Source organism: Salmo salar, chromosome 03, assembly GCF_965601325.2.
Source record: "Salmo salar chromosome 03, fSalSal1, whole genome shotgun sequence".
In the NCBI taxonomy this organism is placed as follows: Eukaryota; Metazoa; Chordata; class Actinopteri; order Salmoniformes; family Salmonidae; genus Salmo; species Salmo salar.
In genome coordinates this window covers 93,054,039-93,075,666 of record NC_138293.1, presented here as the reverse complement: position 1 = coordinate 93,075,666, position 21,628 = coordinate 93,054,039, and the positions used below count along the sequence as shown (strand labels likewise).

The 21,628-nt window shown below is 44.6% G+C and overlaps 1 protein-coding gene across 1 annotated transcript; it reads left to right on the top strand.

The window, feature by feature from the left end:
* Positions 1-7,808: 7,808 nt before the first annotated feature.
* On the top strand, positions 7,809-13,426 carry LOC145877514 (tetraspanin-10-like). Its single transcript, XM_082973138.1, has 2 exons — positions 7,809-8,032; positions 13,165-13,426. Exons 1-2 carry the CDS (start codon positions 7,809-7,811, stop codon positions 13,424-13,426), a joined length of 486 nt encoding a protein of 161 aa, XP_082829264.1.
* The last annotated feature ends 8,202 nt before the right edge of the window (positions 13,427-21,628 follow it).

Sequence of the window (21,628 nt, the reverse complement as noted above, 5' to 3'; positions counted from 1 at the left end):
CAAAACCTTTTCCCCCTCAGGAGACTGAAAAGATTTGGCATGGGCCCCAGATCCTCAAAAAGTTCTATAGCTGCACCATCCTGAGCATCCTGACCGTTTGCATCACCGCCTGGTATGGCAACTGCTCGGCATCTGATCGTAAGGCACTACAGAGGGTAGTGCGTATGGCCCAGTACATCACTGGGGCCAAGCTTCCTGCCATCCAGGACCTATATTATAGGTGGTGTCAGAGGAAAGCCCATAAAATTGTCAGAGACTTCAGTCACCCAAGTCATAGACTGTTTTCTCTGCTACCGCACAGTAAGTGGTACCGGGACGCCAAGTCTAGGACCAAAAGGCTCCTTAACAGCTTATACCACCAAGCCGTAAGACTGCTGAACAATTAATCAAACGTTCACCGGACTATTTCCATTAAAATTAGTTTTGTACACTGCTGCTACTCGCTGTTTATTATCTATGTGTATCGTCCGTCGTTAAAGGTAGACCAAGGCGCAGCGTGAGTTGGGTTCATCATACTTTATTTTAAATGTGAACCAGCAAAAACAATAAACAATACAACAAACGAAAAGCTATGCGTGCAAACACATGCAACACAAAGACAAGATCCCACAACTGACTGTAGGAAAAAGGGCTGCCTAAGTATGATTCCCAATCAGAGACAACGAATGACAGCTGCCTCTGATTGGAAACCATACTTGGCCAATAAAGAAAAAACAACATAGACATACAACACATAGAATGCCCACCCCATGTCACACCCTGACCTAACCAAACAGAGAAAAACGACTCTCTCAGGTCAGGGTGTGACAGTACCCCCCCCAAAGGTGCGGAATCCCGGCCGCAAACCTGAACCTATAGGGGAGGGTCCGGGTGGGCATCTACTCATGGTGGCGTCTCCGGTTCGGGGCGTAGCCCCCACTCCGCCCGCTGATCCCTCCGCTTTTGTGTCACCGGAGGAACCAGACCGTGGATCAACGCCGGTCTGAACTGCCGACTGTCGCTGAAGACTCGGGGCTGCAGACCGTTGCTGAAGACTCGGGGCTGCAGACTGTCGCTGAAGACTCGGGGCTGCAGACCATCGATGAAGACTTGGGACTGCAGACCGTCGCTGAAGACTCGGGGCTGCAGACCGTCGCTGAAGACTCGGGGCTGCAGACCGTCGCTGAAGGCTCCGGACTGAGGAGCGTCGCTGGAGGCTCCGGATTGGGGAGCGTCGCTGGAGGCTCCGGGCTGAGGAGCGTCGCTGGAGGCTCTGGACTGGAGAGCGTCTCTGTAGGTTCCGGACTGGGGACCTTCGCTGCAGGCTCCGTGCCATGGATCATCACTACTGGTTCCGCGCCATGGATCATCACTGGAGGCTTTGTGCCATGGATCATCACTGGAGGCTCCGGGCCATGGATTATCACTGGAGGCTTCGTGCCATGGATCATCCCTACAAGCTCCGGGCCATGGATCAGCACTGGAGGTTTCGTGCCATGGATCATCCCTACAGGCTCTGGGCCATGGATCACCACTGGAGGATTCGTGCCATGGATTATCACTACAGGCTCCGGGCCATGGATCATCACTGGAGGCTTCGTGCTATGGATTATCACTGGAGGCTTCGGACCATTGATCATCACTGGAGGCTTCCTACGGGGAGCTGGAACCGGTCTCACCAGACTGGGGAGACGCACTGAGGACCGTGTGCTCAAAGCAGGCACCGGCCGTACTGGGCTATGGAGGCGTACTGGAGGAAGAGTGCGAGGAGCAGGCACAGGATGTACTGGGCTATGGTGGCACACTGGAGGGAGAGTGCACGGAGCAGGCACAGGGTACACTGGGCCTTGGAGGCGCCCTGGAGGTCTGGCGCTTAGGGCTGGCACAACCCGTACTGGCTCGATGTTGACGATGGCCCGGCAAGGGCGGAGCGCTGGCACAGGATGAACTGGGCTGTGCTGGTGAATGAGGGGTACCGTGCATAGAGCAGGTGCAGGATAACCTGGGCCGAAGAGACGCACTGGAGAGCAGATACGTTGAGCCGGTGCACTTCTCCATGGCTGCCGGCCAACTCTAGCACGGCAACGGTGAGGAGCTTGCACCGAGCGCACCGGGCAGTGAGTACGCACTGGTGACACAATGCGTATCACCAGATAACACGGTGCTTGCTCGGTCACTCGCTCCCCACGGTAAGCACGGGGAGTTGGCTCAGGTCTTAAACCCACCTTAGCCAATCTACCCGTGTGCCTCCCCCCAAAAATGTTTGGGCGCTGCCTCTCGGTCCTCCGTTGTTGCCTTGCCTGTCGATCTCGTCGCTGTACCTCCCTCGCTGCTTCCACCTGTTCCCATGGGAGGCAATCACTTCCGGCCTGGATTTCCTCCCACATCCAGGATCCCTTGCCATCCAGGATGTCCTCCCATGTCCAGTCCATCGGCCCACGCTGTTTGGTCCTTTGGTGGTGGGATCTTCTGTAACGTCCGTCATTAAAGGTAGACCAAGGCGCAGCGTGAGTTGGGTTCATCATACTTTATTTTAAATGTGAACCAGCAAAAACAATAAACAATACAACAAACGAAAAGCTATGCGTGCAAACACATGCAACACAAAGACAAGATCCCACAACTGACTGTAGGAAAAAGGGCTGCCTAAGTATGATTCCCAATCAGAGACAACGAATGACAGCTGCCTCTGATTGGAAACCATACTTGGCCAATAAAGAAAAAACAACATAGACATACAACACATAGAATGCCCACCCCATGTCAGACCCTGACCTAACCAAACAGAGAAAAACGACTCTCTCAGGTCAGGGAGTGACACTATGCATAGTCACTTCACCCCTACCTACATGTAACCTGTACCCCTGCACACTGACTCGGTACCGGAACCCCCTGTATATAGCCTCGTTATTGTTATGTCATTGTGTAACTTTTTATAATTACATTTTTTATATTTCAATATTTTATTTTTTTACTTAGTTTATTTTGTAAATATTTTCTTAACTCTTTGTCACGTCCTGACCAGTAAAATGGGTTATTTGTTATTGTAGTTTGGTCAGGGCGTGGCAGGGGGTGTTTGTTTTGTGTGTTTCGGGGTTTTTGGTTTATGTTCTATGTTATCTATTTCTATGTGTTTATCTAGCTTTTCTATTTCTATGTTAGTTTTGTCAATGACTTCCAATTAGAGGCAGCTGGTTGTTGTTGTCTCTAATTGGAGGCCATATTTAGTGGGGTTTGTTTTCACTTGTGTTTGTGGGTGGTTGTTTCTGGTATAGTCTGTGCACCTTACTGGACTGTTTTCGTCGTTTGTTTTGTTTAAGTGTTTTTTTCCTTCAATAAATAAGAAGATGATCAATATACCCGCTGCATTTTGGTCCACTCCTTACGACGACCGTTACACTCTTCTTGAACTCCACTGTTGGTTAAGGGCTTGTAAGTAAGCATTTCACAGTAAGGTCTAAACTTATTGTTGTTGTATTCGGCGCATGTGACAAATAAAGTTTGATTTGATTTACTACACAGGAGAGACATCCTCCTTTGGAGAGAGCAGGTATGTCAGCTACTGTAATCACCAATAGATTAATTCTCCAATATGATAATGTACAGTCCTGTGTGTGTGTGTGTGTGTGTGTGTGTGTGTGTGTGTGTGTGTGTGTGTGTGTGTGTGTGTGTGTGTGTGTGTCTGTGCACATGTTTGGGAGGGAGAAGACTATACTATAATGTAGAAATAATTTTTCCCTCGTTCCCAAAGGTCCATTATAAAGAATAGACCACTAGATTGTAGAGTGTGTAAATAATTGAACGTTTTGTTTACAGTCAAATTCTAATTTGTTCACATTGGAAGCATCTGAAGACTAGACTGATTAAATGGTTCAGGTGTTGATGTTTTGAAATATTGCAAACCCTGTTGAAGAGTTGGACAGAGTGAGGAGACCTGTGGGAGCTGCTAATAGAAATCAGTATGGAGTTGTTTATGTCCTCCTCTGAAGGAGCACTGAGCTGCATAGTGCACGCACACACACACACACACACACACACACACACACACACACACACACACACACACACACACACACACACACACACACACACACACACACACACACATGGCTTCTGGAGTCAGACAGGTTCCATGCTGAGAGGTGATTAGCTCTGTAACGTGTTCATATACAGTTTCTATAACAACACAGTAAAGTTAACCATTTCAACCTCTCTTGATAGCTGTTTGGATCCCTTCATTCTATGGGTGGAAAAGTGTGTGACTGTGGTGGTCTCAGTGGAAACTCTCTGTCATTCACTGGCGAGTTGAGCCCGTAATTCCAGTAGAATAATTGTCTTATTAGAGCAGAATGAATCTGGTCACTGTAACTCATGTTCACCTCAAATCATGTATGGTCAACTGGAGGGACAATCTGTTCCAGAGAGAGTATAATCTACATATTTCATGACTCTAGGTGACTGGCCATGAGGAGGAAGGTGTTGAGTTGGTCAGCAGTCCCAGAACAGCAGAAACATTTAAAAAGCTGGAAGATCTGCAAATATTCCTCTCCTCAGGATATCTACCTCACCTGCACTGAGATACTCTGAACCAAAACAGGATCCAAAGCAACAAGACGAGCCAAGACAAATAGAGGATGGGAGGACTGGGAGTAAAACTACAGGAGACCTGGACCTGAGACCTACCAGCTACCTACTGGGACAAACCTGGACGTGAGACCTACCAGCTACCTACTGGGACAAACCTGGACCTGAGACCTACCAGCTACCTACTGGGACAAACCTGGACCTGAGACCTACCAGCTACCTACTGGGACATACCTGGAACTGAGACCTACCAGCTACCTACTGGGACAAACCTGGACCTGAGACCTATCAGCTACCTACTGGGACATACCTGGAACTGAGACCTACCAGCTACCTACTGGGACATACCTGGACCTGAGATCTACCAGCTACCTACTGGGACATACCTGGCCTTGGAGCCTGGAGGTGTCAACTCTTAGGTGATGGATGACTGGATCTCAGAGGTGGACTGCAGCACTTCCAATGCAATGCTACACTTGAATCCGATATAAACATGCTTCTGAACACATTAAATACATGAATCCATTGCAGCCCTATATTGGTGTTGTGGGATTGACAGTGTTAAAAATGTGTAATCACTGATTGACAGTGTTAACAGTATGTAACCACTGATTGACAGTGTTCACAACAGAGATAAAGTAGATATGTAAATACTGTGTTGTTGACTGACTGATTATTGAAGCAGAACAACAGAATACCTCTGAGCAACTCCTGTGGAGGCCATCTACAGCTGTTAGGTTAGCACTGAAGTGTTATTTCAATTGTACTACTGAAACTGATCACTATCAGTCCTCCAACAGGCCAGGTGGAAGTTCATGGACTTCACATACAGCATCATAATAATTACTTTCATACACTGTCACGTCCTGACCCTTGTAAGAGGTCATTTTCCATAGTAGAGTGGTCAGGGCGTGACAGATGGTTGTTTTGGTGGTTTTGGGTTTTCTGTTTATGTGGGCTTTTTCTAGATTTCTATTTCTACGTTTTGTTTTCTATGTTTTGGCCGGGTTGTCTATGTACCTGACAGAACTGTTGGCTGTCGTTTTTGTTATTTTGTTTAAGTGTTATCATTAATAAACAAATATGAGAACTTTACACGCTGCGCCTTGGTCCCCTTTCGACGACCCTTGTGACATACACTCTTATACTCTCTAGATCTCTATTATTCAGATGAGCTATCTGTTGGGACTGAGTCCAATCTGACAGCCTCTGATAGTTTCATGATTTTGGGGTGGCAGGTAGCCTAGCGTTTAGAGCCAGTAACCGAAAGGTTGCTGGATCGAATCCCCGAGCTGACAAGGTAAAAATCTGTCGTTCTGCCCCTGAACAAGGCAGTTAACCCCACTGTTCCCCGGTAGGCCGTAATTGTAAATAAGAATTTGTTCTTAACTGGCTTGCCTAGTTAAATAAAGGTATAAAAAATAACAATTTCAAGAGGATCATTTTTATTTATGGGCTGGCATATCTAACCATAAGAGATTCACTTTTACTGCCAAAGTAGATTTTAAAGAGACAAGGTATTTAGAGGTATTGTACTGCATAGAGAGGAATAGAGCACATCCCTGACCATACTGTGATAAAATGAAACCTTTCCTCATTCAACTAAAATAATATACTAAAAATAATATTTTATGTCTAAATGTGGCTTTGGGAAATTGGTTTCCCTCCATTTCCACCCTGGTTGTGTCTAAAGTTTGCTATTGTTTTCACTTCATTCTTTTTGAATGAATTATGTCTACCATAAAGACACTCATTGGCTAAAACACACAACATGCTCACAATTCTGTATTATGATGTCATTCCACAGCCTCATCACATGGCTGTTGTGGATCAAAGTGGGGTCTGTTCCCTGAGCATCTCTTCTTCCTGTAACACTCGGGTGAAGTTGCCCTGAGTAGACGCTGATCTTGGGTCAGTTTGGCATTTTCCCCACTAATGGTTAAGGTTAGGATTGGGGTGGCTAAGCTGATCTTAGATCCGTACCTAAGGGAAACTTCACCCTGGAGTGTAACAGTCATTGAGGCGTGATCTGATTACTTCTTAATCGCCTGCACTGTGACTCTCACATGAGGCTGCTAGAATCCCTGGGAGCCCTGGGCTATATTCATTAGGAACCAAACAGACTAACCCTAACCTTAACCCTCTCACATGATGTTGCTGGAATCCCTGGGAGCCCTGGGCTTTATTCATTAGGATCCAAACAAAAGCAACGGGCCGAAACAGGGAGGAATCTACAGAATTTGACCAATAAGAAACTCTCGTTCAGTTACAAGTCATTTTGTTACAGTGTAGACTAATGAATACACACTTCTGGCTGCTGGAGCCCCGCGCTAACTACCCACCCACCACACCACACTGCATAGAGCTGTACTGACCTGGCTTCCACCACCTCAACTCTCTCCCTTTCCCCTCAGACAGTCTCCTTTCCTCTCCTCTAGTCTCTTAAACTGACCGGAAGACAGTGGGAGAACTGCCTCTCACACATTGATTAGTTGAGAGGACAATGGAAGAATAGTTTCTGAGAGGACAGGAGAATAATATTTTCTGTGAGGACAAGGGAAGAAAAGTTTCTGAGAGGACAGGAGAATAATATTTTCTGAGAGGACAAGGGAAGAAAAGTTTCTGAGAGGACAGAGGGAGAACCGTTTCCTGGCAGCTAGGAAGATGAGGTTGCAGTCCATGAGATGGTTTTGTTTTCCCTGGTTGAGGAGAGAGAAAACACAGACTGAGACCAAAGGTACAGTAACTGTATGTCTGTCTGACAACCTGTATACTGTTAGTTATGTACTCACTGTACATCATATTGAATAGAGTTTACAGTCCCATCAACGTTGCAAGCACAGAAAAATAATTGAATAAAAGGACTTACAACCTTTAACCCTGTCAGTTTGACTGGTAAAGTCATGCGTAAACTCCAATGGCTACCAGTCCACCCATTATGCAATTCTTGACTTGGATGGGGAGACCCGTTCTATAGATTCTAATTCTATGGTTACAAGTAGGCTAAACCTAAAGACAACAACCACTACAGACTGAACTTGATGAGTTGTTTTTGTCTCAGTGAAATCTCATTGTTTATTGTCTGTGCTGTTTCCTCTTTGAAGACAGACACTAATAGAGAGTTGTCAGGAGTCCTTCAGGGGACTGAGGAGAGCAGCACAGAAGAACAGGCTCCAGAACCAGGACCAAATGATGGACCAGGGAACCAGGGTAGAACCAGGGAGGTAAAACCCAGAGCCTGTAGCATGCCCTCCTCCCTGAGAGACTGCCTTCTCAAGTACCCCCTGTTCTTCAGCAACCTCCTCTTCACAGTGCTAGGCCTGGTGGTCCTGGCCCTGGGACTGTGGGACCTCATCATCAAGGAATCCTTCGCTCAGGAGAAAATAGGACAGATCAGCACCGACCCAATGCTGGTGTTTGTGATGCTGGGCTTGGTGCTGTCTACCCTCTGCCTGTCAGGCTGTGTGGGGTAGAGGTCGACCGATTAATCGGAAAGGCCGATTAATTAGGGCCGATTTCAAGTTTTCATAACAATCAGTAATCGGTATTTTTGGCCACCGATTTGCCGATTATTATAAAAAAAGATCTATTTAATTATTATTATTATTTTTTTAAAACCTTTATTTAACTAGGCAAGTCAGTTAAACAACACATTCTTATTTTCAATGACGGCCTAGGAACGGTGGGTTAACTGCCTTGTTCAGGGGCAGAACGACAGATTTTTACCTTGTCAGCTTGGGGATGCAACCTTACGTTAACTAGCCCAACGCTCTAACCACCTGCTTTACGTTGCCAAGGTAAGTTGCTAGCTAGCATTAAACTTATCTTATAAAAAACAATCAATCAATCATAAACACTAGTTAACTACACATGGTTGATGATATTACTAGTTTATCTAGCCTGTCCTGCTTTGCATATAATCGATGTGGTGCGCATTAGCGAAAAAGGAGTGTCTTTGCTCCGACGTGTACCTAACCATAAACATCAATGTCTTTCTTAAAATCAATACACAAGTATATATGATGCTCAAAAAAATAAAGGGAACACTTAAACAACACATCCTAGATCTGAATGAAAGAAATAATCTTATTAAATACTTTTTTCTTTACATAGTTGAATGTGCTGACAACAAAATCACACAAAAATAATCAATGGAAATCCAATTTATCAACCCATGGAGGTCTGGATTTGGAGTCACACTCAAAATTAAAGTGGAAAACCACACTACAGGCTGATCCAACTTTGATGTAATGTCCTTAAAACAGGTCAAAATGAGGCTCAGTAGAGTGTGTGGCCTCCACGTGCCTGTATGACCTCCCTACAACGCCTGGGCATGCTCCTGATGAGGTGGCGGATGGTCTCCTGAGGGATCTACTCCCAGACCTGGACTAAAGCATCCGCCAACTCCTGGACAGTCTGTGGTGCAACGTAGCGTTGGTGGATGGAGCGAGACATGGTGTCCCAGATGTGCTCAATTGGATTCAGGTCTGGGGAACGGGCGGGCCAGTCCATAGCATCAATGCCTTCCTCTTGCAGGAACTGCTGACACACTCCAGCCACATGAGGTCTAGCATTGTCTTGCATTAGGAGGAATCCAGGGCCAACCCACCAGCATATGGTCTAACAGGGGGTCTGAGGAGCTCATCTCGGTACCTAATGGCAGTCAGGCTACCTCTGGCGAGCACATGGAGGGCTGTGCGGCCCCCCAAAGAAATGCCACCCCACACCATGACTGACCCACCGCCAAACCGGTCATGCTGGAGGATGTTGCAGGCAGCAGAACGTTCTCCATGGCGTCTCCAGACTCTGTCACGTCTGTCACGTTCTCAGTGTGAACCTGCTTTCATCTGTGATGAGCACAGGGCGCAGGGCGAATTTGCCAATCTTGGTGTTCTCTGGCAAATGCCAAACGTCCTGCACGGTGTTGGGCTGTAAGCACAACCCCCACCTGTGGACGTCGGGCCCTCATACCACCCTCATGGAGTCTGTTTCTGACCGTTTGAGCAGACACATGCACATTTGTGGCCTGCTGGAGGTCATTTTGCAGGGCTCTGGCAGTGCTTCTCCTGCTCCTCCTTGCACAAAGGCGGAGGTAGCGGTCCTGCTGCTGGGTTGTTGCCCTCCTATGGCCTCCTCCACGTCTCCTGATGTACTGGCCTGTCTCCTGGTAGCGCCTCCATACTCTGGACACTACGCTGACAGACACAGCAAACCTTCTTGCCACAGCTCGCATTGATGTGCCATCCTGGATGAGCTGCACTACCTGAGCCACTTGTGTGGGTTGTAGACTCCATCTCATGCTACCACTAGAGTGAAAGCAAAGCCAGCATTCAAAAGTGACCAAAACATCAGCCAGGAAGCATAGGAACTGAGAAGTGGTCAGTGGTCCCCACCTGCAGAACCACTCCTTTATTGGGGGTGTCTTGCTAATTGCCTATAATTTCCACCTGTTATCTATTACATTTGCACAACAGCATGTGACATTCATTGTCAATCAGTGTTGCTTCCCAAGTGGACAGTTTGATTTCATAGAAGTGTGATTGACTTGGAGTTACATTGTGTTGTTTAAGTGTTCCCTTTATTTTTTTGAGCAGTGCATTTTTAAACATGCATATTTAGTTAATATTGCCTGCTAACATGAATTTCTTTTAACTAGGGAAAATGTGTCACTTCTCTTGCAAACAGAGTCAGGGTATATGCAGCAGTTTGGGCTGCCTGGCTTGTTGCGAACTGTGAAGACTATTTTTCCTAACATAGACAGCAGACTTCGCCAAACGGGGATGATTTAACAAAAGCGCATTTGCGAAAAAAGCACAATCGTTGCACGACTGCACCTAACCATAAACATCATTGCCTTTCTTAAAATCAATACACATAAGTATATATTTTTAAACCTGCATATTTAGCTAAAAGAAATCCAGGTTAGCAGGCAATATTAACCAGATGAAATTGTGTCAGTTCTCTTGCGTTCGTTGCACGCAGAATCAGGGTATATAGAATCTCGCTCGTTGCGAACTAATTTGCCAGAATTTTACAGAACTATGAAATAACATTGTAGGTTGTGCGATGTAACAGGAATATTTAGACTTATGGATGCCACCCGTTAGATAAAATACGGAACGGTTCCGTACGTCACTGAAAGTTATGTTTTCGAGATGATAGTTTCCGGATTTGACCATATTAATGACCTAAGGTTTATTATATTATAGTTAAGTCTATGATTTGATATTTGATAGAGCAGTCTGACTGAGCGGTGGTAGGCAGCAGCAGGCTCGTAATAGTCAAAGGTATATGGTTTAGAGAGAAATAGTCGACGCGTCATAATTCCTGTAATAACTTGCGGCTGAACTTAAAAGGGGTTCCTTCGTTATTTTACCGTTCATGTCTTCCATAGAGAATGTCTTGATCTACTTCAAATAAGGTCTGTGTTTTGTGCTTAAACCGCCTCGGCATTTTGATACCCGTGTAAATCTCACTAGGTAACGTTTGTTAACATATTTTCAAAAATCCACTCTACAAATTTTTTTATCTTCGCTTATATTTATCAGAGTTATATCCTATGGATATCTACACAGTTATAAAATTGGCAAGGTGGTGTAAGCCTAAAGCAAACATAGACCTTATTTTAAGTTAATCTAAAAATATCCTATGGAATAAATGAAGTAACCGCTTTTCAGATTTTGCTAGAAGGTGTCATGGGAATTATGACTCGCACTTTGGTAGTCAATTCTTACCATGCCCATTATTAAAATAGGATTTCCTGCATATAGAAATGACAGTTTTTGTTTTCAGCATTCATCACAGGTAACTTAAACTCTATTTTTATTATTCAAACAGTTGAGAGTATTTGTCTCCTAAGCAGACTCTTCAGTATCGTTGTCACTTCAGAGCTGTGTGTGTGTGTGTGTATATATACTGCTCAAAAAATAAAGGGAACACTTAAACAACACATCCTAGATCTGAATGAAAGAAATAATCTTATTAAATACTTTTTTCTTTACATAGTTGAATGTGCTGACAACAAAATCACACAAAAATAATCAATGGAAATCCAATTTATCAACCCATGGAGGTATGGATTTGGAGTCACACTCAAAATTTAAAGTGGAAAATCACACTACAGGCTGATCCAACTTTGATGTAATGTCCTTAAAACAAGTCAAAATGAGGCTCAGTAGTGTGTGTGGCCTCCACGTGCCTGTATGACCTCCCTACAACGCCTGGCCATGCTCCTGGTGAGGTGACGGATGGTCTCCTGAGGGATCTCCTCCCAGACCTGTACTAAAGCATCCGCCAACTCCTGGACAGTCTGTGGTGCAACGTGGCGTTGGTGGATGGAGCGAGACATGATGTCCCAGATGTGCTCAATTGGATTCAGGTCTGGGGAACGGGCGGGCCAGTCCATAGCATCAATGCCTTCCTCTTGCAGGAACTGCTGACACACTCCAGCCACATGAGGTCTAGCATTGTCTTGCATTAGGAGGAACCCAGGGCCAACCGCACCAGCATATGGTCTCACAAGGGGTCTGAGGAGCTCATCTCGGTACCTAATGGCAGTCAGGCTACCTCTGGCGAGCACATGGAGGGCCCCCCAAAGAAATGCCACCCCACACCATGACTGACCCACCGCCGAACTGGTCATGCTGGAGGATGTTGCAGGCAGCAGAACGTTCTCCACGGCGTCTCCTGACTCTGTCACGTCTGTCACGTGCTCAGTGTGAACCTGCTTTCATCTGTGAAGAGCACAGGGCGCCAGTGGCGAAATTGCCAATCTTGGTGTTCTCTGGCAAATGCCAAACGTCCTGCACGGTGTTGGGCTGTAAGCACAACCCCCACCTGTGGACGTCGGGCCCTCATACCACCCTCATGGAGTCTGTTTCTGACCGTTTGAGCAGACACATGCACATTTGTGGCTTGCTGAAGGTCATTTTGCAGGGCTCTGGCAGTGCTCCTCCTGCTCCTCCTTGCACAAAGGTGGAGGTAGCAGTCATGCTGCTGGGTTGTTGCCCTCCTACGACCTCCTCCACGTCTCCTGATGTACTGGCCTGTTTCCTGGTAGCGCCTCCATGCTCTGGACACTACGCTGACAGACACAGCAAACCTTCTTGCCACAGCTCGCATTGATGTGCCATCCTGGATGAGCTGCACTACCTGAGCCACTTGTGTGGGTTGTAGACTCCGTCTCATGCTACCACTAGAGTGAAAGCACCGCCAGCATTCAAAAGTGACCAAAACATCAGCCAGGAAGCATAGGAACTGAGAAGTGGTCTGTGGTTCCCACCTGCAGAACCACTCCTTTATTGGGGGTGTCTTGCTAATTGCCTATAATTTCCACCTGTTGTCTATTCCATTTGCACAACAGCAGTTGAATTTTATTGTCAATCAGCGTTGCTTCCTAAGTGGAGAGTTTGATTTCACAGAAGTGTGATTGACTTGGAGTTACATTGTGTTGTTTAAGTGTTCCCTTTATTTTTTTGAGCAGTGTATATATATACATATAAAAAAAAAATCATAATAATCAGCCGATTAATCGGTATTGGCTTTTTTGGCCATCCAATAATCGGTATCGGTGTTGAAAAATCATAATCTGTTGACCTCTAGTGTGGGGGCTCTGAGAGAGAACTGCTGCCTGCTCCAGGTCTCCTCAGCCACCGTGCTGGTCCTGGTAGCAGCCCAGGTCCTAGCGGCCATCGTGGCCTACAGCCTGCAGGGACAGATAGATGGATACCTGAGGTCAGGTATGCTGGCTGCCATGGTACGTTACCAGGATGACCTGGACCTGAGGTTCATCACAGATGAGATCCAGATAGGACTGCAGTGCTGTGGGGCCGACAAGTACAGAGACTGGGAGGTCAACATGTGAGTGAGATGTGACTGACCAGACCATTGACATGATGACTTGTGATGACATGGTCCATTGACTGACACACAGCCTTATGAACTGATGTCTGTCAATGAGGGTTGTTAGTATCATTTTGATAGTTTTGCTAGTTCTGTTATGAGCAGGTCTCTCTTGTAAAATAAATTTAATCTCAGAGAATTACCTGTATGAACAAAGACAAAATAAAATGTATAAAATATAAATCTGTCAAAGATGATATGTTACATAACCTGAGTAATTTATTACTCATTACCTGAGTAATGAGTAATTTAGTAAATTCACCGGAAGTTTTCGGTGGGTATGCTAGTTCTGAACATCACATGCTAATGTAAATAGCTGGTTTTTGATATAAATATGAACTTGATTGAACAAAACATGCATGTATTGTATAACATAATGTCCTAGGAGTGTCATCTGATGAAGATCATCAAAGGTTAGTGCTGCATTTAGCTGTGGTTTTGGTTTTTGTGACATTATATGCTTGCTTTGAAAATGGCTGTGTGATTATTTTTGGCAGGGTACTCTCCTGACATAATCTAATGTTTTGCTTTCGCTGTAAAGCCTTTTTGAAATCAGACAATGTGGTTAGATTAACGAGAGTCTTGTCTTTAAAATGGTGTAAAATAGTCATACGTTTGAGAAATTGAAGTTATAGCATTTTTGAGGTATTTGTATTTTGCGCCACGTGATTCCACTGGCTGTTGACTAGGGTGGGACGCAAGCCCATAGAAGTTAACCTGTTATGGCTAGGGGGCAGTATTTTCACGGCCGGATAAAAAACGTCCCCGATTTAATCTGATTATTACTCCTGCCCAGAAACTAGAATATGCATATAATTATTAGCTTTGGATAGAAAACACTCCAAAGTTTCTAAAACTGTTTGAATGGTGTCTGTGAGTATAACAGAACTCATTTGGCAGGCCAAAACCTGAGAATATTCTGTACAGGAAGTACCCTGTCTGACCATTTCTTGGCCTTCTTGATTATCTCTATCCAATACAGGGGATCTCTGCTGTTACGTGACACTTCCTACGGCTCCCATGGGCTCTCAGAAGGCGGCAAAAAGCTGAATCGTGGCTTTGCAGGCTCCGGCTGAAACAAAGTAGCGCGTTTGGATAGTGGCCCGTCACAGTACTATGAAACTCAGGCTTGTGCACAAGGGGATCCCATGCTTTTATTTTCTCTCTCTTTGTACGTATACACGCTTTCACGGTCGGAATATTATCGCTTTTTTACGAGAAAAATTGCATAAAAATTGATTTTAAACAGTTGTTGACATGCTTCGAAGTATGGTAATGGAATATTTAGACATTTTTGGTCACGAAATGCGTCGTGCACGTGACCCTTATTTACACTTCGGATAGTGTCTTGAACGCACGAACAAAACGCCGTTATTTGGATATAACTATGGATTATTTGGAACCAAACCAACATTTGTTATTGAAGTTGCAGTCCTGGGAGTGCATTCTGACAAAGAACACCAAAGGTAATCAAACTTTTCTAATAGTAAATCGGAGTTTGGTCAGGGCTAAACTTGGTGGGTGTCAAAATAGCTAGCCGTGATGGCTGGGCTATGTACTCAGAATATTGCAAAATGTGCTTTCACCGAAAAGCTATTTTAAAATCGGACACCTCGATTGCACAAAGGAGTTCTGTATCTATAATTCTTAAAATAATTGTTATGTTTTTTGTGAACGTTTATCGTGAGTAATTTAATAAATTCACCGGAAGTGTTCGGTGGGAATGCTAGTTCTGAACGTCACATGCTAATGTAAAAAGCTGGTTTTTGATATAAATATGAACTTGATTGAACAAAACATGCATGTATTGTATAACATAATGTCCTAGGCGTGTCATCTGATGAAGATCATCAAAGGTTAGTGCTGCATTTAGCTGTGGTTTGGTTTTTTGTGACATTATATGCTAGCTTGAAAAATGGGTGTCTGATTATTTCTGGCTGGGTACTCTGCTGACATAATCTAATGTTTTGCTTTCGCTGTAAAGCCTTTTTGAAATCGGACAGTGTGGTTAGATAAACGAGAGTCTTGTCTTTAACCTGTTTGGGCTAGGGGGCAGTATTGAGAATTTTGGAAAAAATATGTGCCCATTTTTAACTGCCTCCTACACCAACTCAGAAGCTAGAATATGCATATTATTGTTCAGGTTTGGATAGAAAACACCCTAAAGTTTCTAAAACTGTTTGAATGGTGTCTGTGAGTATAACAGAACTCCTATGGCAGGCAAAAACCTGACAAGGTTTCATGCAGGAAGTGGCCTGTCTGACAAGGAGTCGTGCGTCTTGCATCTGTTTATTGAAGAGTAAGGATCTTAGCTGTAACGTGACAATTCCCAGGGCTCCAATAGGCTCTCAGAAGCCGGGAAAATCCTGAAGGATGACGAGGCAGCCTCAGGCTGAAACAGATTATCACCTTATCCAAGTGGCCGATCAGAGGACCATTGAATGAGGCGCGTGCGCGATTAGCCCCCGTGGAGTATATTCATTAGGCTGTTTAGCTTATTGCAGATTCCCGGTCGGAATATTATCGCTTTTCTACGAGATAAATGGCATAAAAATTGATTTTAAACAGCTGTTGACATGCTTCGAAGTACGGTAATGGAATATTTAGAATTTTTTTGTCACGTTCTGCGCCATGCGCACGACCGTGGATTACCATTCTGATAGTGTCTAGAACGCACGAACAAAACGACGCTATTTGGATATAAAGATGGATTATTTGGGACCAAACCTACATTTTTTATTGAAGTAGAAGTCCTGGGAGTGCATTCTGACGAAGACAACAAAAGGTAATCAAACTTTTATAATTATAAATCTGATATTGGTGAAGGCTAAATGTGCTGGGTGTCTAAATAGCTAGCCCTTGATGGCTGGGCTATGTACTTAGAATATTGCAAAATGTGCTTCATCCGAAAAGCTATTTTAAAATCGGACGTATCGAGTGCATAGAGGAGTAAAGTATCTATAATTCTTAAAATAATTGTTATGCTTTTTGTGAACGTTTATCGTGAGTAATTTAGTAAAATTGTTAGTAAATTCACCGGAAGTTTGCGGGGGGTATGCTAGTTCTGAACGTCACATGCTAATGTAAAAAGCTGTTTTTTGATATAAATATGAACTTGATTGAACAGACATGCATGTATTGTATAACATAATGTCCTAGGTGTGTCATCTGATGAAGATCATAAAAGGTTAGTGCTGCATTTAGCTGTGGCTTTGGGTTTATGTGACATTGTATGCTAGCTTGAAAAATGGGTGTCTGATTATTTCTGGCTGGGCACTCTCCTGACATAATCTAATGTTTTGCTTTCGTTGTAAAGCCTTTTTGAAATCGGACAGTGTGGTTAGATAAACGAGAGTCTTGTCTTTAAATAGCTGTAAAATAGTCATATGTTTGAAAAATTGAAGTAATAGTATTTCAAACGATTCAAAAATCGCGCCACTGGATTAGACTGGCTGTTACGTAGGTGGGACGAATTCGTCCCGCCTAGCCCATAGAGGTTAAAATGCTGTAAAATAGTCTTATGTTTGAAAAATTGAAGTTTTTGTATTTTTGAGGAATTTGTAATTCGCGCCACGCCTATCATTGGATATTGGAGCAGGTGTTCCGCTAGCGGAACGTCTAGATGTAAGAGGAAGGTGTCTATGATGAACAGAGACCGAATGAGAAGGCTGGGAAGTTGGTAACCCAGGGAATGACATCACTTCATTTGCGCGCATTCATGAGAGAGGTAGCTCTGTTCCAAAACGTTTTTCAAGACACAGGAATGGTCCGGTTGAAATATTACTGAAGTTTCACATTAAAATGGCCCTAAAGATTGATGCTATACAACGTTTGACATGTTTGAACAAACGTAAATAGATTTTTTTTTTAACTTTTCGTCGTGACACTTTCTTCGCGCGTCCTACATTTTGAGTAGCTTACTGAACGCGCTAACAACATGGAGTTATTTGGACATAAATTATGAACTTTATCGAACAAAACAACATTTGTTGTGGACCTGGGATTCCTGGAAGTGCCTTCTGATGAAGATTATTAAAGGTAAGTGAATATTTCTAATGTTATTTATGCATTTAGATGACTCCAAAATGCCTAGTGTATTTTTCTGAGCGCAGTACTCAGATTATTGCAAAGTGTGCTTTCCCAGTGAAGTTATTTTGAAATCTGTCAATGCGGTTGCATTCAGGAGATGTTAATCTATAATTCTTTGAATAACAGTTTAATATTTTATCAACGTTTATAATGAGTATTTTTGTAAATTCACCGGCAGTTTTGGGGGAGATACATTTTCTGAACGTCACTCGCCGATGTAAAATGCTATTTTTGGATATAAATATGAACTCGATAGAACAAAAAATGCATGTATTGTCTAACATAATGTCCTAGGAGTGTCATCTGATGAAGATTATCAAAGGTTAGTGCATAATTTTAGCTGTACGGCTACCACGCTGCACCTTGGTCCGATCCTTCCATCGACGAGTGTAACACCAGCAGATGTTAAATTGTAGCTTTACTCAACCAGATGTTATATTGTAGCTTTACTCCACTAGTTGTTATTATATTGTAGCTTTACTCCACTAGATATTATTATATTGTAGCTTTACTCCACTAGATGTTATTATTTTGTAGCTTTACTCCACTAGATGTTATTATCTTGTAGCTTTACTCCACTAGATGTTATTATCTTGTAGCCTTACGCCACTAGATGTTATTATCCTGTAACTTTATTCCACTAGGTGTTATTATATTGTACTTTTTACTCCACCAGATGTTAAATTGTAGCTTTACTCCACTAGTTGTTAATAACATCTAGTGGAGTAAAGCTACAGGATAATAACATCTAGTGGAGTAAAGCTACAAGATAATAACATATAGTGGAGTAAAGATACAAGATAACCTATAGTGAAGTAAAGATACAAGATAATAATATATAGTGGAGTAAAGCTACAAGATAATAATATATAGTGGAGTAAAGTTACAAAATAATAACATCTAGTGGTGTAAAGCTACAAGATAATAACATCTAGTGGAGTAAAGCTACAAGATAATAACATTTAGTGGAGTAAAGCTACAAGATAATAACATATAGTGGAGTAAAGCTACAAGATAATAGCATCTAGTGGAGTAAAGTGTGGAAGGACCACCAGAGGGCAGGCTGGGCTCACGGATAGTAGCCCAACAAGGCATGTGAGACAAGGTAACCAGAGGCAATTAAGCACAGCTGACGGTACTAATGACATATTCTCTTTCCCCTACAAGAGAGAGGATGGAACCCGTAAGAAGGGGAAGATAAACTATCTCTGGAGAATGGCTACGGAGAGAGAGGTGCTATCCAAGAAGATCCATTTAAGACGGTGACGAATATGTGATTGTTGTTATAGTTTAAAGATAATCGTAATGTGATCCTGTGTCATCTAAAGAAGAAGATGTATGTTGTTCCTTTGGAGATTCTGTATTGTATTGTCAGAAATCCCTCAATAGAGAACTGTGTTCAATTAAGAAAACCTACTCTTGACTCGTTTATTTCACCTTTCCGCTTTAGAGTGACACCAAATGACTTGGTCCGCTCACATTGGTGGAGAATGTGGGCACTAGGTGGACGAGTGACACAAGGATAAGTGAGTAAATCAAGATTCTTCCAGTAGACACAGAGGAACCATTCAAGAACGATGGACAGCGCCCTACTACAACAGTTGATCACAGCACAGCAGACAACCATTGAACTCCTGCAACGACAGCTGAGTGGGTGAGAAGAACCTAGAGTGAAGCCTAGAGCGGCTGCTCACGCCAACTTACCTCGTCTCTCCAAGGAGGATGATATCGAGTCCTTCCTCATGACCTTCGAAAGGACGGCCACCTTGGAAGAGTGGCCGCCCACAGAATGGGTGAGCGCATTAGCCCCTCTTTTGACCGGGGTGGCCCAGGAAGCCTATTTTGACCTGCGGACTATGGGCGACTAAAAACCAAGATCCTGTCCCGGTACCAGCTGACTGCCAGAGATAGAGCTGTAAAGTTCCATCAGTGGACCTATATGGCTGACCAAACCATCCGTGCCCAGATCTTCACTCTAATACGACTGATGAAACAGTGGCTGGAACCCGGAAAGGGAGTAGGACATGTAATAGAGGCCCTCGTTGTGGACAAGATATTTAGGGAATTACCCAGTGACTTAAAAAGGGTTGTGGGTCAAACCAACCCGTTGTCAGCCGACGACATAGCCCAGGCGGTGGAAACATACCGATCTACAGAGGAGTTGTTAAAAGGGGACAAAAAGGAACGGAAGGATTCTGCAAATCTCGTACCACGACTCGCCCCGGCACGTCCGCCACCGAAACCTCCAAACCCCCTCCGGAGGTGGGAGAAGTCATCCCCCACACAGCAGGGTCGGTGTTATAAATGTCAGTCTCCAGACCATTATGCCCCACAATGTCCTAGCAAGGATGAGTCATGGTCACGGAGTCATCGCTGCCCATCCCCACACATCCCGGTTCGAGAGGGCAGGATCAACACTGTTGGTTAGCAGAAATAGCCCCAGCCCCAGAGATTCCGGTTCGAGTAGAAGGACAAGATGTGGTAGACATTCTCGACTTGGGAAGTATGGTTACGTTAGTAGAGGAGCGGATGGTGACCTCAGCAACACTGCTACCAGACAAAGTAGCCATGTCATGTATCCATGGAGACACCCACTATTACCCCACCGTGAATCTGTCTATTTTCACTCCGAAAGGAAGGTGTACAGTCAGGGCAGGGAAAGTACCCCAGCTGAAGGTGCCATTATTGATCGGGAGAGACTGTCCTCTATATAAAGAGCTGCGGCAGATTACGTTATGCATGGGAAGAAGGGGGACAGGAAAGAAGAAAAAAACAAATCCAAGCCCGAGGTAGTAGTCCTACAAGGAGACGTAGCCTCGTCCTTGTCCTCTGGAGCAGAGGAAGAAATAGAGACCCAACGTTTACGACAGATATTCCAGGAAACCACCGATGAAGACACCTGCGACGGGTTATACACGAAGGAGCAACCAGGCGCTAAGAGATATATTTGAAGCCCCATCCGAGGAGGGAACCTGGAAAGGATTCTCCTCGGTCACCCCTGGAGGGGATGGGGAACAACCTCCACACCCCTCTACCGAGGTCGACCTGCCCCAGGAATTAAAGGGACAGTTCGGCACCTCGCAGCATAGAAACCCAGACCTAAGGGAGGCCATGAGGAAGGTGAAGTTTATCGACGGGAGGAACGTCGACGGATCAGGTGAGCCCCCTCTTCTTTACTATGCAATCAGGCAGGGTCTCTTATATTGGGTCGTGCAACGAAGGGGGGAAATCCAGGAATTACTAATGGTGCCAAGACCATACAGGGATACAGTCCTACAGTTAGCCCATTCCCACGTCCTAGGAGGACACCTGGCACGGGACAAGACTATCGACAGAATCATGCAGAGATTCTATTGACCCCGTGTCACCCGGGATGTGGCCAGGTATTGTAGGACGTGTGATCAATGTCAGCGTACAGCTCCACGGCCACAACTACGTAACCCTTTGATTCCTCTCCCCGTCATAGAGACCCCCTTTGAACGCATAGCTATGGACCTCGTGGGACCCCTCCCTAAATCTGCCAGAGGACACGAGTACATCCTAGTGGTTGTAGATTACGCTACCAAGTTCCCAGAGGCCATACCCCTGCGTAACATGTCGTCCAAGGGAATTGCCAAGGAATTGTTCATGATATTCTCTCGGGTAGGCCTTCCCAAGACGATCCTAACTGATCAGGGAACCCCATTCATGTCCCGGTTGATGAAGGACTTGTGTCGGTTATATCAGGTTCAACAGATACGTACAAGCATATTCCACCCTCAAACAGACGAGTTGTGCGAACGCTTGAACAAAACGATTAAAAGCATGTTGAAAAGAGTGGTGTCCAGAGACGGGAAAAACTGGGACATGCTTCTCCCACACTTAATGTTTGCCCTGCGAGAAGTACCCCAGGCGTCCACTGGATTCTCCCCGTTTGAATTGCTCTACGGCAGACCCTGTTGAGGGTTCCTCGATTTAGCCAAGGAGACCTGGGAGACCCAATCATGCCCATTTTCGATCCACAATAGAACATTTTACCCTGATGAGAGACCGCCTGTCGGCAGTGTGGCCCATAGTAAAGGAGCATATGGAGAAG

What these genes read in the sequence shown, in the direction of transcription:
- LOC145877514 (XM_082973138.1), top strand. Translation starts at nt 7,809, where the DNA reads ATGCCCTCCTCCCTGAGAGACTGCCTTCTCAAGTACCCCCTGTTCTTC. An exon ending in TGCCTGTCAGGCTGTGTGGG is followed by an intron (nt 8,033 to 13,164) that starts GTAGAGGTCGAC and finishes GTTGACCTCTAG; the next exon opens with TGTGGGGGCTCTGAGAGAGA.